The 15,942-nt window shown below is 46.4% G+C and overlaps 1 protein-coding gene across 3 annotated transcripts in view; it reads right to left on the minus strand.

The window, feature by feature from the left end:
• ZXDC (ZXD family zinc finger C) overlaps positions 1–15,942 on the minus strand; it is a 38,379-nt gene that overhangs the window by 7,438 nt on the left and 14,999 nt on the right. For 2 of the 3 annotated variants that reach the window (XM_055383876.2, XM_004036228.5), the window contains one exon: positions 14,613–14,697. In XM_055383876.2, coding sequence (XP_055239851.2) covers positions 14,613–14,697 — 85 coding nt within the window. Of the gene's footprint in view, positions 1–14,595; positions 14,698–15,942 lie in introns of those variants that run through there. The other variant, XR_008678703.2, reaches the window with a different exon arrangement.

A 15,942-nucleotide genomic window follows, 5' to 3' on the forward strand; every position in this document is an offset into this window, starting at 1 on the left:
CAGCAATTTCTTTTCAATCCGCACATTTAATTCAGTGTCTCAGGTAGTCCTGTAGAAACCAGTTACACTGAGAAGAAACACCACCACTAATTTGCATCAGAAGGTATTTTTCTTCCCAGCTAACAACTCGTCTAGGGATAAAAAGTCAATAGCTGAAAAGAATTGCTCACGCTTATACATACATAGGGCTCATTCCTTAAAAATAATGCATTCTTTGACAACAGTAGAGGGCTGGCAAAGGTGAGGACTTTCTACGAGAGATGTCCATCCATGCCCCACATCCCCTCTCTGATGTACCTCAAGCAGAACATCTCAGCGTCCACCCCCAGACACATCTCTGCACAGGAAGGGTAAGCTGGCGAGCCCGGCTCATGAAAGTTTTAATGTCGGTATTACTCTACAGGATGCTTCCCTGAAACCAGTATTTGGAACTGCCCCTGGGTTTGGTGCTCTGGAAGGATATCCTGTTTTTGTGTGCACTCCAAGGCAACACATTGCAGTAGAAGTCTGGTGGAGAGTTGCAGCCTCCCCATTTCTTGGCAAGCAGAAGGACAGCTGTGGGTGAAGGGGAGAACCTGCCGCAGATGAGCTCGGACACCCCTTCTCAGAGAGTCCGTTCCAGCAAGGACTGCACCTGGAAGATGAACCTGGAAAGGATGCAGGGGTCCAGGCCAACAGCTGTGAGAGAACAGGGCAGCCAGGAGAGGAGGGGCCAAGCCCCAGTTGCTGAGTTGTCCCCCAGGCCTGAGCAGGGTGTTCTGTCCTAGAATCCCTGACGGTACACCCTGAAGTCTGGTGGTATGTCATGATCATTTAAGATGGCTGAAAGTTAATCATAAACTTCCTGGGTTAACTAAGCAAGTATGTTTATCTAGGGATGCTTAAAGACATGCCAGAGCAAACAAATGGGGTCCACACCATGTCCTCACGATGACCATGAAGCCCTGGGTCCTCACTAGTAAAGGGTGCCATGGCATCAAATGCAATATGATCAATTTAATTAATAAAGCAGTCACAAGAAAAATCAAATTCCTCTCTCACTATGGACAACCACAAACCCTTATAGAACAAGGTAACAACACCGAACTACATTTTGCTTCAATATTTTCAATCATTATCCAAAACGCTTGCTTGTGCTGGAGAATCTGCAGGAGTGGGGAGAGGAGCAGTATAAATCCAACACCAAGCAACCTCCTGGGAAGCAAGGAAGGACTCCTTAAGGAAGAGTCCTATCTAGGTATGATGATAAACAGCAAAGTGGTCAAGGGCCCCGGCTTAGGAGCTGGACGATCCAGCTATGTGACTCAGCTCCCATCATCTGCGGTGAATGGAGATGGCCACACTGCTTTCACCTCACCGTGCCATGACGAGAATTAGGTGAGGTCAACAGCACTGGGCCTGGCTCAAACAGCATGCCATCCCCACACCAGTAGCACCGCAGTGCCTGCCACAGGACAGAGTTCAGAGCCAGCCAGGTGCCCCGAGAAATGATCTGCATAGATGAGGCTCAGGCCCCTCCCTTGATAACCACAGGGGGTCACGCGAGCTTCCTCTACTGAGATCCTCACTTGAACAGGAGGTAAGTGACTATTTTCCCAATTCTCCCAAGGGTGGAAGATCAGAGGTCACTGGGGCTTAACTCACTAGGTCCCTGACATGGTTAGTTCAACACAGCTCTTAGAAAGATATGTTAATATACTTATCCACAAGGAAAAATATTCATATTAAGAACAAAAAGCAGATAAAAATATTTATCATTTTTCAAAAACAAGTCATTTGTGTAGGTTTCACGTTTCACATTTGTGTAGGTTTCATTCAGTTTAACACTGAAACACTGTAAGTAGTTTTTCTTGGGTGGTGAAGCTACAGGGGAGAAAGCATAAGGAACCCACAATGGTCTCTTCCAGAGTAAACCCACATGACCAGCCCTGCCTGTGCTGAGTGCTCACCCTTTACTTAGGGATGTGCTGCTCACACGACAGGTCCTTTGTTCTGCAGGGGCATTTTCTCCTCCAGGGCATCTGGCAGGCCCTGAGTACCCGACTGCCTCCTCCCATCTCACAGCCTTCATGGGTATTCTCACCAAGCTACCTTCCCAGATGAACTTAAAGTGGACAGGTGTTTAAGTTACTCTGGGATTTTACAGGAACTGAATGAAGTATGTAAGTGAACAAGAATTGGGCATCTCTAGCTGGCAGACCCTACACAGGACCTTACCCATTCAGAGCACACTTGTCATGAATGAGCCTGGCATATTTTATTACTTTTACTGTCATGAATAAGGTCAGTTTCTCACAATTATTCTTATTTGAAAATCTATTAATTTTATATATACAAATATGTACTGTGCAATTAGCTATCTATTGATCCTTCTTATTTCTAATTGCTTGAGTTGATTCCCCTGGGTTTTCTAAGCCTGACAATGACTTAGAAAGTAATTAGTAATGACTTAGAAAGTCATTAAGTAATCATCATTCTCTCCTTTCTATTTGATTCTGCTTCTTTAAAAACAGAGACTTCCATAAAAGTCAAATAGATTGCGCCACTGGTTTGGTTTACTATTCCTCCAGCTTTGGGGGGATGCCAACATCTCTCCACTGAAAATGCCACTGACAGCTGGCTGCTCTCTAGTATTAGGGAAATCTGGGTTCCTAGTTGATTCATATTTGTGATGTTTTCAAATCAGTAGCAGGTGATGAATGTCATCAACTGCCCTGTTCGGCCTCTGTGGACCCTGCACGTCTCTTGTGGCATTTGCTGTGGCAAATCATGCTGACAGGCTGCCTCGCCCCACATCACCCTCGCCCGCTGTCCACGTGCTGGTATTTCACTTGGGATTCCCATGCCTGCTTCACCTGCTGGAGGTGAGACACAGTGTTCCTGCATACCATGTGGCCAACAGGCTCAGTAACAGCTCTGAGGGCAGCCGGCCTTGGGTTCAATCCTGCCGCTGCCCCTGCCCCTACCAGCTATGCAGCCCTGGCTGAACTCTCCCTGCCTCAGCTTTCTCATCCAGAAAGGTGGGGACACGAGGACCTACACCTCACAGGATTGTTGCGAGGACTAATGGGGTAATAGATGTAGATGTGCTGGGCTTAGAACTGTGCAGGGCACACCGTATGTCTTCAATAGTTATCACACCTTTGTCAAGTTTTAGAACCAGGGTATGTTAGCTTTATACATTAAATTATTAGCTTTTATTTGAGGTCTGCGCAAGTTTCATCATCCATTCAACAAGTATGTACTGCATCTTCACCACGCGGCAGGTGCTCGGCCACGATGGTGGCCCTGCACATGGAGCTCACAGCTGCTGGCTGGTGCGCTTAGTATAGCCGTGCATTTTGCAGCACACAGACAAACCCACAACAGATGAGCAACAAGGGGTGAGAAAGTACAGGGTACCCTGGGAGCCTCGAGAGGCCACTGACAGGACCCCAAAGTGTCTGTGACACAGACACCACCCTTGAGGAGCTGATCACAGAGGGAACCCTGCCTAGAACACTCTGGGCATTCCACACAGACATCCCAGGCAGGCACCAGGGCATGGCACGGCCATGCACTAAGAAGCAAGCACCAGAGACCAGCACGTCGTGGGGCTGCCACCCCTAGGGCTGGAGGGACTAGGGAAGGTGTGGCATCACCAGAGTCCAGAACAGGGACAGCGTATAGCAGAACTACAGCAGGGGCCACCCAGGAAGAACTGGGGCCACAGCCATGAGGGTAGACGGCCATCGCCATGAAACTCCCACGGAAGCAGAGCAAGTGAGGCCCTGCCTCTCGCCACACACCCTCTAGTCTCCCCCTAATGTTCCCACTGCCAAACCTGGCTGGAAGCGCTGAGAGGAGCCTGGGTCAGTGTCTCCAAGAATGCGAGTCAGACAGCAACGGCCAGCATCCACACGGCAGGAGGTGCAGGAACTGCCTGGGGGGACAGGACGGGGCAGCACGCAGGCAGGGCAGGTCCACAAGCACTGCACATAGCACAGGGTATGGCACAGGGCAGCCAATGCCAGCTCCGGAGGCCTCAGAAGAGTAAATGTAGCGGGACCCCATCCTAGAGGTCAGCAGCTCTGAAACCACATACACACAAAGCCCTGCCACTCTTTCTCTTACTTTGTTCTGACAAAATGTAGAATGTACAGAAGGAGATGTAATGAACAAAATATATGTTTAAAACTATTACCAAAGCTTTTACCTTTTTTTATTAAGAAATAAGGTCTCACTATGTTGCCCAGGCTGGACTTTAATTCCTGGGCTCAAGTGATCCTCCCGCCTCGGCCTCTCGAGTACCTGGAACTACAGGTGTGTGCCACCATGCCCAGCGTCTCTGAATCTTTTAGTCAGCCCTGGGCTAAGTATTTTGCAAAAACCCCTGTAGGTCCTCACAACCACCCTACAAAGCCAGGTCCCATCACTTTCCCCATTTCACAGAAGGGGATGCTAAAGCCAGAGGCTAGGCAACCTGCCCCAGGCTGCTGCAGGTGGAGCCACACCTCACCTGGCGGTCCTGACCCTACGACTGATGCTTTGAATGTCTCAGCAGGTTGGCTCTACAAATCATCGCTCTGGCTGTGTGTGGCAAAGTCAATTCCATTTCTTTGTTAAATAGAAGTTTCCTCCTCCCAAAGGCTGGAGACCTGCCACTGACGGCCAGGAGTCAAGGGACTTTCCACTGGGCTGCCAAGGCCGACCTTCACCCTCAGTCACCTGACGGCAACATAGGGACGACTGAAAGGGGACACAGAATGAACTGGACCTGCAGAGGCCAGGTGTCTGCCATGCAGACTGAAAGGGAGCCAGGGCTGTGTGCTCCATGCAGGAAAGCAGAGTAAGAAACAAGAAAGGTGTCAAAGTTAACACAAACCAAAGTGACAGCAGGACGCTCTGTGGAGGACCATGGCGCTCACTCATGCAGGTGTGGGAAACTCAGCTCGCAGCCCATTCTCCAGCATTGGGGTCACACCCACTTCTGCAGCAGGAAGTTCACTGCCACCAAGCACCTTTCCACCTTTCCCTGAGACAGTCATCAAAACCAAAGCTTTACTCACAGGACTAAAGGAGCCCAGACCCCTCTAGGAAGTGATGTCCAGAGTCTGCAAGGGGTCTGAGACTCTCACAGGAAGTGTACAACAGGAAAGGCCCCTCCACGGCTGCTCACAGGCAACTGCACCTTGCTCACCCTTTACCTGCCAGGGCTCCAACCTTGGACACGTAAGGGTCAGTGGTGTGGAGGGAGCCACGATGGACTGCTGGGCAAAATTCTCCTGCCCCTAAAGAAAACACAAGAGCAGACAGCTCCCACTTCGGCAAGTCTGCAATCTGCTTTCCTCCCCGGCTGAGAGATCCATGTACCCTCCCGTTAGAGGCCACATCTGCCCCAGGGGTGTACACGGGGCCCACAGGGTATGACGAAGCCCCTGCATCCTCAAAGATGCCCTCATCCAAATCCAAACCCACCTGGGCACCTCATGATACATGTGGCACAGGAGCCACATGCATGTGACTAGAAATCTCTTCCAGAACGAGGAATAAATGGGGGTACACCTCCGGACTGACCGCCCCTGCTGACCCAGGGCCCCTACCCGCACCTCCCTTCCTGCTGCTCTCCCTGGAGGGTGGTCCCTTCTGCTTTCATCATGGCAGCAACAGGAAGAAAGGGGAGAAAACTTGGACCAGGTGTGCAAAGATTTTTGTTTTAAAGTGAAACAGAAAGATTATAAAAATTACATCACTGACTTAATTTCAAGGCTCCATCCAACCTGATCACCCATGGGAACACTCCAGTGTGTGTGTGCCTGAGCTGCAGTGCCAGCACAGCCACCTCACCCTCTGCCCATAGGGGCCCATTCCCTAGGCTGGGACCAGCAAGCCAGGGCGACACCAGGCTCAGGGGGGTCCCAGGGTGGCCACAACAGTGCTCCAGCCACAGGGAGGTAGGCACACACTTAACCTGCCTCATCCCTCTAGCTCTCGTCCCCACTGTCCCATGGAAAGGAAAGGGACTCAAGGCCACTCCTCATCACCACCTGAGTCCCTCAGGCCCACCAGGCCACCCCAGGAGGAACAGTGCTCTATTGCTCACCATTTTGATGGTAGCTCCATCTTCATGTTTTAATTACACAAAGTATTTTCAATAGAAAAAGTAGAAATGATCATAATAAAACATTCACAATCTTAACACTCAGGAAAACACCACTTCATGCATGCATATGTGTACTACTGCTTGTTTCCAGGTAAATGTACACAAAAATTTGTCTCTCAACACACCCACTTTTTCTTACAAATACGAACTTACTGAAAACATGCACAGAGTGTACAGTTCTTCTGGACATTTGAGTTACAAATATTATAAACAGTCCCGCACTGAGCAGCAGCAGCATGTGCAGCTTCACACAGATCCCTGGGATTTCCTTGAGATAAATTCAAAAAATGTAATTGTAAGACTGAATATTATGCATATTTTTTGGCTCCTGAACACATTACCAAATGACCCTGCAGAAACATCACAGAGTGTCCCCAGTGAAGCTCTCCTGAGAAAGCACAAGGACACGCTGTGTGCACCAAGGCCGGCACTGGGCTCCTGTCACCTGGGAAGGCCTAGCCGACCTGGCCCTCAGTCAGATCTACCAATGTCCTTGTGAGCACCAACCGGCTGTGTCTCGCTCGTTGCCATCCTCCTCATGACCTTCTGCACCATGATCTCACGCTGTTACTGGTGATCTGGAAAGCTCTCTGTGCGGACGTGTCTCTGTGGCTGTGCCTCTGCTGATACACTCTGGGAAATGATTTAACCTTGGGGCCTCAGTGGCGCCCGTGCAGGAAGGGTTGATGGCAAGTCTCCACCTCATAGGGTTTTTGTGAGGCGTGAACAGAGTTACTGCACGTGAAGGACACACGACAAAAAGAACAAGGGCAGGCTGCCCCCACAGCTCTTCATGCCTTAGAAAAACCTTTAACCTCTCATCTTCATTCTTTATTCTGTATGGAATTCTAATATATTCTTTTCCCTAAAAGGCCAGCATTCACCTGTCAATAACTGGAAATGCCATCTTTTCCACACGCAAAGATGACCAGGTCCCAGGTCAGTGCCCAGTGCGCTGGATCCTGGGCTCCTGGCTCTGCCACGCAGCCCCAGCACCAGAACATGCTTTCAGCTGCCACAGCCTTGCGTGAAGTCTTAGCTACAGTGCAAATCCTCTATGTCATTTTCCGTTTTCTTAGACGTTCTTGTCCATAGCTTCTTACACAATTGTCCTGGAACCTGCTTGGACTTCTGCATGAAATCGCACTACAATGCTGTGGGAAGAGCGAGAGGCTTCTCTTTCCTTCATCCCACGTCTGTCAGCCAAGCCTGTGGGCTCTGCCATCGAGACAGGTGCAGGAGCCGAGCACTCCTCCCCACTGCTGTCGCCACTCTCATTCCTGATAGGTGAGCACACAGGCTTCCAACTGCTCTCCCTGAAACCTCCCATCCATTTTGTAAATCAAATACAAGATTTGTTGAGAAAATAATAAAGTTATTCACCGATCTATTATTGAGATAACGCAATTAACAGACTTCGTAACATTAAATCATTCTCAAGCTATCTGATTAAGCTCCATTTGGTCAGAATAGTACATTAAATATATATATTGCCAGATCCTAAGTGTGTTTTATTTAGAACATTTCCATCTATCTTCGTAAGAGTCACCAATCTGCAGTTTTTTGTTTTTTTTTTTTTTTTGAGACAAGGGTCTTACTGTCACCCAGGCTAGAGTGCAGTGGCAGATCCTAGCTCACGACAACCTCCATCTCCTGGGCTCAAGTGATTCTTCCGCCTCAGTCTCCCCAGTAATTGGGACCACAGGTGTGCACCACCACGCGTGGCTAATTATTATTTTTTTTACAGATGGGGGTCTTACCACGCTGCCCAGGCTGGTCTTGAACTCCTGGCCTCAAGCAATACTCCCACCGCAGCCTCCCACAGTGCTGGGATTACAGCTCTTTCTGAGAGATATCCTTGTCAGATTTTTCATGGGAAGCTTCTGTTTTCCACAGAGCTTTGGAGCAGCATTTACTGCACAAATTCCACAAAGGGGGAGAACTGAGGAACTATTCATATTCTTATTTCTGAATGATTACTTGTTTTCCTAGAAAACTCTGCATTTTGTTGCAAGTATTCTAACTTATTATCATACAGTTAACATGATATCTGTTTATCTCTATGTATTCCAAAGAATTTGTGGAATTTACTTAATGCTTTTTTTAATTGCTCAGACAGAAAAGGAAAATGACAGCCTAGGGGCCGTATCCCCTTAAGGATATGTTTTCTTTGGCCCATACCAAAAATTTTTCTAAATCTGAATAAGCTGTCACATTTAAGCATCAAAATCTGGATTTGACTCTGTTCTGATAGGAAGACATCTGAGGCACAAACTTGCATTTAGTTCTGGCTACATCCCTTGTGTTCCATATACAGTAATACATAATAGTTGGCTTACACATCAAGTGTTTCTAAGACCCTCACATGTAATCCACAAGAATCCCAAGTGCAGCGTGCTTCTATTACCATTTCACAAAGGAGAAAGCTGAATGTGCAGGGAAGTCACTGGCTCAAGAGTTCAAACTTATAAACACATGGCCTATCCATTTTCCTGTAATTAGCTTTTATTTATTTCTTTTTTCTTTTTTTTTGGCGACAGAGTTTTGCTCTTGTTGCCCAGGCTGCAGTGCAATGGCGCGATCTTGGCTCACTGCAACCTCTGCCTCCCGGGTTCAAGCGATTCTCCTGCCTCAGCCTCCTGAGGAGCTGAGCTGGGATTACAGGCATGAGCCACCGCACCCAGCCTCGCTTTTATTTCTTCTTTCACCCGATTGTCTAGAGGTTTTGTTTTCCAAGTAATTTTTACTAATTTAACATATTATGATCAGAAAACATAGTACTGCCTATACATGTATATATATAATATATGTGTATATGTAGGTATATATATATATATAAGCAGTACTATATATTATGTATATATATAGGCAGTACTATATATATATATATTTTTTTTTTTTGGTAAAGACTTTTGTATAGTTTTCCTGATGCCCTAATTTGTTCCGTTTAATTTCTATAAATATTCAAAGGACATGGAATAGGATCTATTAAATCAACTTTATTAATCCCATTTTAAATATCTTTCATATGCTTATTTTTTCTGCTTGATCAGCAAATAATGAACTAATCACTTTCAAACTGCTAGTTTCTATACATTCAATTATCTGAGATTTCTATCGGCTTTTACATTGTTTGATATTATACGTTTTCAAATAAATATTCATATAAATGTCTATGGGTCTTATAGTTCTGTTGTAGGCTACACATGAACAGCAACCAAAAAGAGGAAAAATCTTCTTTGTCCCCATGCTTTTTCCTTGAATTCTGCACTTTTCATATTAACATTAGCCCTTGCTTTGTGATTTGCCTTTGCTTTATTTTACCCCGTCTTAATCTTAACCTTCCCAAATATTTCCATCCAGGGTGCACCTCTCCTAGACAACACACAGCGGAGAGTGTGCTTCCGATGTACTCAATCTTTGTCTCTTGAAAGGAGAGGTGCCCTCATTACATTTCACTGTGACACAGGATACCCTTGGTTTTCTGTCACAATGTGTCTTGCTGCTGTCTCCTCTGATAAGCACCACACTTTCTTTCCCTTCTCTGCCCTTAGACAGCAGAAAGGTATACATACCCATTTATAGCTGAAGCTGTTCACGTTTTTAAGCTTAACTTTGCTATTCATTTCAAGAATAAAACTTGACATTTTCACACTGAGAGAAAAATTCTTGTTTTATTCTAAGGGGAGAATCTCAATACTCAAGATAAAGAAATTCACACATTTTATTTTCTACACTCAACAGCAACACAATGGGAAGAGTCTTGGATTTCAGATGCTATTGCTCAGACTGTACGTTTCCTAAGAACTGATGTGTGCACTGGCTCCTAACCACATGCACAACAGCGAAGTCTTGACTGTTTCTAAATGACCCGATTCCATTAACAGTCCTGTTACACTGCAATTGCTGTTCTTGGACTTATTACAGGTCCATAGTCTCTCAATCACAAATGTTGAAACCCAAAAAATCCCAAACCCAATTTTTTTTCCCTAAACTTAATGCCAAAAGTAATTTAGCAACATAACTGACCTGAACTGATGTAAAGCTATTTACAGTCTCATTTGATCCCACTTAGATATATTTCGCTGAAAAGTACCAATGTAGTAACTAGTGGTATTAATAATATATGTACCATATTATCTAAAATTTGAAATAGCCTGAATCCAAAGCACAGCGTGGGTTAACATACATAAATACTAGCACTGACCACTGAAACCCTAGTGTAACAAAACCCCAGTAACAGTAAGTCCACCGAGTGTCTGCATGTTGGATTCTATATACCATCCTCTAACAAAAGAAACCAGGGCTCTCTGGAGGAGGAGTTGATTCCAGGGCAGGGACAGGGATAATACAAGAGCCTGGTGGTGCTAGGAAGGAAGGAAGTGCTCAAAACAAAAAGCCAGGATGGAGAATGTTGATGGGGCACAAGAATCCAACTGAAGGATTGGCCACAGCTGGAACAACTGGAGCAACAAAATAAATGGTGATAATATTGATCATAATCCAATACTGACTACAGCCCAAAGAATCAATATCGTTGAGGCTGGGCATGGTGGCTCACGCCTGTAATCCCAGCACTTTGGGAGGCCGAGGCGGGCGGATCACAAGGTCAGGAGATGGAGACCATCCTGGCTAATGTGGTGAAACCCCCGTCTCTACTAAAAATACAAAAAAAAAATTAGCTGGGCATGGCAGCGCCTGTAGTCCCAGCTACTCGGGAGGCTGAGGCAGGAGAATGGCGTGAACCTGGGAGGCGGAGCTTGCAGTGAGCCAAGATCGCGCCACTGCACTCCAGCCAGCGCAACAGAGCGAGACTCCGTCTCAAAAAAAAACAAAAAAAAAGAATCAGTATCATTGAATCCATACTGCGAATAAGTAAATGAGGGAGAAGAGACAGCTCTTCCTTACAAAATTAATAAGTACACAAGAATAAGGGAAATGGAAAATCACCATTAAACCCCACAGGCAAAAGCCCCTGCTGAGTGTTACATGAGAGGAAAGCTTAAAGAGAAACAGGGCACTTGCAGTGCAAGGCAAAGGGTTAACCCTGCCAGAGAGGCCTCGCCTCTGCCCCCAGCTCCTGGGAGATCTCTAGACCCTTGGAAAGTCCTGCCTGGTAAGAATGTCTGTCTAACTGGGTGCCCTGGGCCACTTCCACAGTCTGTGCTAACCCTGTGGTGGAGGCCTCGGGCACACAGCGCCAGCTCAGCCTCTGGAGGGCTGGAGACTAAGGCCAGCCAATCCACACAACTGAGACCCAACAAAACTCCAGACAGTGAGTCTCAGGTGGGCTTCCCTGGGGGGCAATGGTCTGTGTGTGCTGTCACGTGCTGGGAGAAGTTGGCACTGTTCACACCTCCATGAGAGGACACTTGAAGCGTCACACTAGGAACTCTCATGGGCCCTGCCTTGCCTGGGCCCCTTTTCCCTCAGCTGGCTTTAATCTGTGTCCTTTTGCTGCAATAAGCCTTAGCCGTGAGTACAACAGCTATCAGTGAGCTCCATGAGTCCTTCTAGAGAATTACCTAAGGGTGGTCTTGAGGACCCCCAAGCTTGCAGGTGCTATTAGAAGTGAAGGTGGTCTTAGGGACCCCCAAGCCCCGCACACAGTCTCAAAGCATCTACTGCAAGATAGTTAATCACAAAGGGAAAAACAAGAAGTTGATGGTGAAGAAACCTAGCAGCTACCACCCTAACCAGTGATCCAGGTTACCACACCTGCCGTGTGGACAGCATGGCCCAGGGAGGATGTGTGGGGAGGGCACCTCATCCCTGTCTCCAGCAACCCAGCCCAGGTCTCATCTCCAGAAGACATCAGGCAGGCCCACAGGGAGGACAGTCCAGAGTGATAGGCCCATCCTCTTTGAAAGCATCATGACAAGGGAGGGACAAGGCCCTCACCCAGACCAGAGGAGACGGGGAGGGGTGACAATTAAATGCACATGGAACCTGGAACAGGGAAGGGCACTGGGGGAGTCTGGTCACATCCACATCAAGTCTGCCATTCAGCTGCCAGGACTGCGGCCACAGGGGACTCTCAGCTGTGATAAATGCAGCATGAGTATGCAGGATGCTGCTTTGAGGAGAGGCGGGCAAAGGCATCCCCGCCAGAGGATGCAACACTGTGACAAGACACACAGAGGAGCGCTGTGCAGGAATATGTGTCTAAAACCACAGCAGACCCATGGGCGCGGAAAGACACCAGTGCCCTGCATGTTTTGGAAAAGAGACGGTGGCCTTCCTGCACTGGCTGAGGCACCTGGAGGGGCTCTTCAAGGATGTGGGTGGCACTGACAGCAGCCTCACCCTCACGAGGACATTCTCCTGCTGCACTCACACACGGAGACCTAGCAGGTACCAGGTTTCCATTTCCCTTAGAAGTGTATGAAGTATTTAAACCAATGAGTGCATTAAAATACTCTGACCATCACTACAGGATGCTAAGAAACTCACACAGATTCAAACGTCATGAACTGCACCTCAGGGTAAAAAAACGAGAAGCTGCGCTTTATAGACATGTCCCAGCTGTAAGTAAGAATGGAATGACAGATTTAGAGTACCACCGTTTAGAGTAACCCCTAAGAAATGAGTGGATCCAGTATCTGGTCACAATGGTTGCCACCAGAGGCTGGGGGTCTCCTGCAAGAGCCCACTCCCACCTGCAGCGGAGTTTTACCAACCAACCAGATCTAACCACTAAACGTAACTGCTAATTTTCAGGAAAAGAAAAAAAACGAAGGAACCTATTAAAACAGTGATGTGATCATTAAGGTCCAGACTGGCACACTCGAAAGAACAATCAGTTTCTTCAACAAAAACCAGGCAAGACCTAGCAGAGAACCCTACAGCTGTCAAACAGTCAAGAGATGATGTATCAACCAGTAGTGACATACGAACCCCACTGGATTCTGATTCCAACAGACAGTTACACAAAATATTTGAGGCATCTGGGACAATTGAAAATTTGAACATTTGCTAGATACTGACATTAAGAAAATACTGTTAATTTTTAAAGAAGTGGCAACATTAGGTGGCTATAATTTTTTTTAATGTCCTTACTTTTTTTTTTTTTGAAATGGAGTCTCACTCTGTCACCCAGGCTGTAGCGCAGTGGCACAATCTTGGCTTACTGCAACCTCTGCCTCCCGGGTTCAAGCGATTCTCCTGCCTCAGCCTCCCAAGTAGCTAGGATTACAGACATGTGCCACCACGCCTGGCTAATTTTTTTGTGTTTTAGTAGAAACAGTGTTTCACCATGTTGGCCAGGCTGGTCTCGAACTCCTGACCTCAGGTGATCCACCCGCCTCGGCCTCCCAAAGTGCTGGGATTACAGGTATGAGCCACTGCACCTGGCCAATGTCCTCACTTTTTAAAGATAATGCTGAAATATTTACAAAAACAGTAATGAAAACATCAAACCTCCTTTATAGATAGTACTCCAAAGCAATGTAATAAATAGGACACGTGTTATATACTTGAATGTTTCTCTCTTTTTTCTTCAAGATTATCTACCAGGTTCAATAAAGGCATCCGCTTTCCTTCATGAACTTTACTTGGTATATGATCAACTCTTTCTACAAATTTCACCACCACACTTCCTTCTATTATCTCTGCAAGTTCCATTCTGGTACTTTGTGAACTGTTGAGGTATCCCTTCCTAAGTCACAATTCACACTGATGCATACATTATAGTGAAACACTGGCTTTAAGAAAACTGATTAACAGAAAATCAGCAATTGTTATTTATTTTAAATAAGAAGTCATAATACTATTAGGAATAGAGAGCAAGATATAAAACCATATCAACCCTTTTAGATAAATACAAAGGAGAAATGAAATACACAAAAAACAATATATTTTAAAAATCCACTGTTAGTTTTTAGAAAAAGATTTAGCAGTTTCCATTAAGCACTACATCCCACTATTCCATTTTTAGGAAGGACAGATGCTTGAGGCCATAGGTTACCAGCTCTTGTTTCGTCTTTAAAAATGCAAGTAAGTTGCTAACATTTTCAAATAAGATTTCAGCATAACTCTGACAATGACACAGGACACACAGTTTGGCTCCATGTACACGTACCTGGGGATAGTGGCAGTCCCCAGGTCTCTGCCATGCCAAGATCAGGCCCCAAGGCCATTCAGCACCAGGCACAATCTCTGCTTTCCTGACAACTGGCCTGCTTTGCTTATTTACCTTAGTAGCCTTCCAGGTAACTGACACTGGTGTTTGAACGCTTAACTTTCACAAAGCTTGTTTAGGCAAATAAAATATGTTCACACTGATGCTGGGAATTTTGTTACTAATTTTTTCCCTTAAGTTCAAATAAAACTAAGGAGTTGATAAAAGGGTATTCTGAACAGAAAAGTAAAACCAAGAGCACAGAAACACCTGCTGTGTTTCTTCTGCCAGTAACAGTGACAGAGAACCCTCAGGCCCTTGCTCGTCCGGCTGCAGCACACACGGCCTCACCTGCATTGCTCCCCGCTCCTCTCTGCTTTTTTTCCTTGGCTAGTTGAATGGCTCGGTAATCAGTTCTTGCTGAGCCCCCACTTTCCTGAGACCAAAGAAAAGCATGTCAGTCACTTATCTAGACACAAAGGAAGGGTAGCAAGGGAGCTACAGAAGTGCCATAAGCCTGCTTCTGGGACATATCCGAGCTCCCATAACCAGAGTCACCAGCAAGGCACACAAAGGGCCAAACGTTACGTCCACTTGTGGCGAGGGCCGAACAAACTTGGAGCTGGAACAATGTATGTGACTTTCTTATCCAGAGAAGAAAAGTTCATTCCTCCATAGTCTAAAACATAGTAAAATACTTTACACAGAAACTTTTAAAATCAATTACATACTTCTCTGCTTTCTGAAACAAACACCGAGCCTTGCCTGGGTAACCCAGGGTCACCTTACTGCGACACTTTTCACACTGTTTCACACACGTGCACGGCAGGCCCGGGGCAGGGCCCACCTCAGAGACCCACTGTACAGACTGCTCTGGTGGCAGGGGCTATACTTTGTCAAAGTCTTACACAAAAATAATAATGATGGTACTGAATTCAGGAACTTGCCTGAGGGAGTCAGAGAGTACTCAGAGGACATCAGCTGTTGCAAGTCTGTGAACGTTTCCTAAGAAAGACAGTTTAACACTTATCGCTACGAAGAGAAAAAGAGCAGCCCTCAAAGCTCGTAGCATACCTGGGACCCACTCACCACACACCATTTGTACTCAGAGAAGCGAGGTAGCCCAACGTCACACAGCAAGCAAGAAAATGAACACTGAGTTAGGACCGAGGTCTTGCTGGCTTCTCTATCTCCACCCACAGCTACAGCTGCACCAGGGAGCTTCCATTTCCCAAGGCACCGAGGCACAGAGTCCTTACACCAGGGACTGACTGAGCACTTGTCTCTGACCTGTGGCCACCACCCATCCCTGCCCAGTCACCTGTACACTTAGCAACTGCTATGGCTGCCTAAGCAAATGCCGGCAAGCATGGCTCTGCCACCGACAAGCAAGATACCAGAAATGCAGAGACAGAGATCGTCCTCCTCTCTGACTGAAAGAAATGAAAGGTGGCTCCATGGAGCCTCAGCTACTATGTGCCTCACAACTGATCCTACTGCAAAAGATGTAACATTTTTTAAAAGTTGTGGTAAAATAAGATGTAACATTCTCAACAATATAAATGTCACCATCAAATTTAGCCTGTGCCACAAAAAAAATCCCTATCTGATCATTCCCATCTGGGTCAGGAAAGTCAGACTATCTCCCAAGAATCTTTAAATTATTTTAAATTAAATTATA

Source organism: Gorilla gorilla, chromosome 2 (assembly GCF_029281585.2).
Source record: "Gorilla gorilla gorilla isolate KB3781 chromosome 2, NHGRI_mGorGor1-v2.1_pri, whole genome shotgun sequence".
Taxonomy (NCBI): Eukaryota; Metazoa; Chordata; class Mammalia; order Primates; family Hominidae; genus Gorilla; species Gorilla gorilla.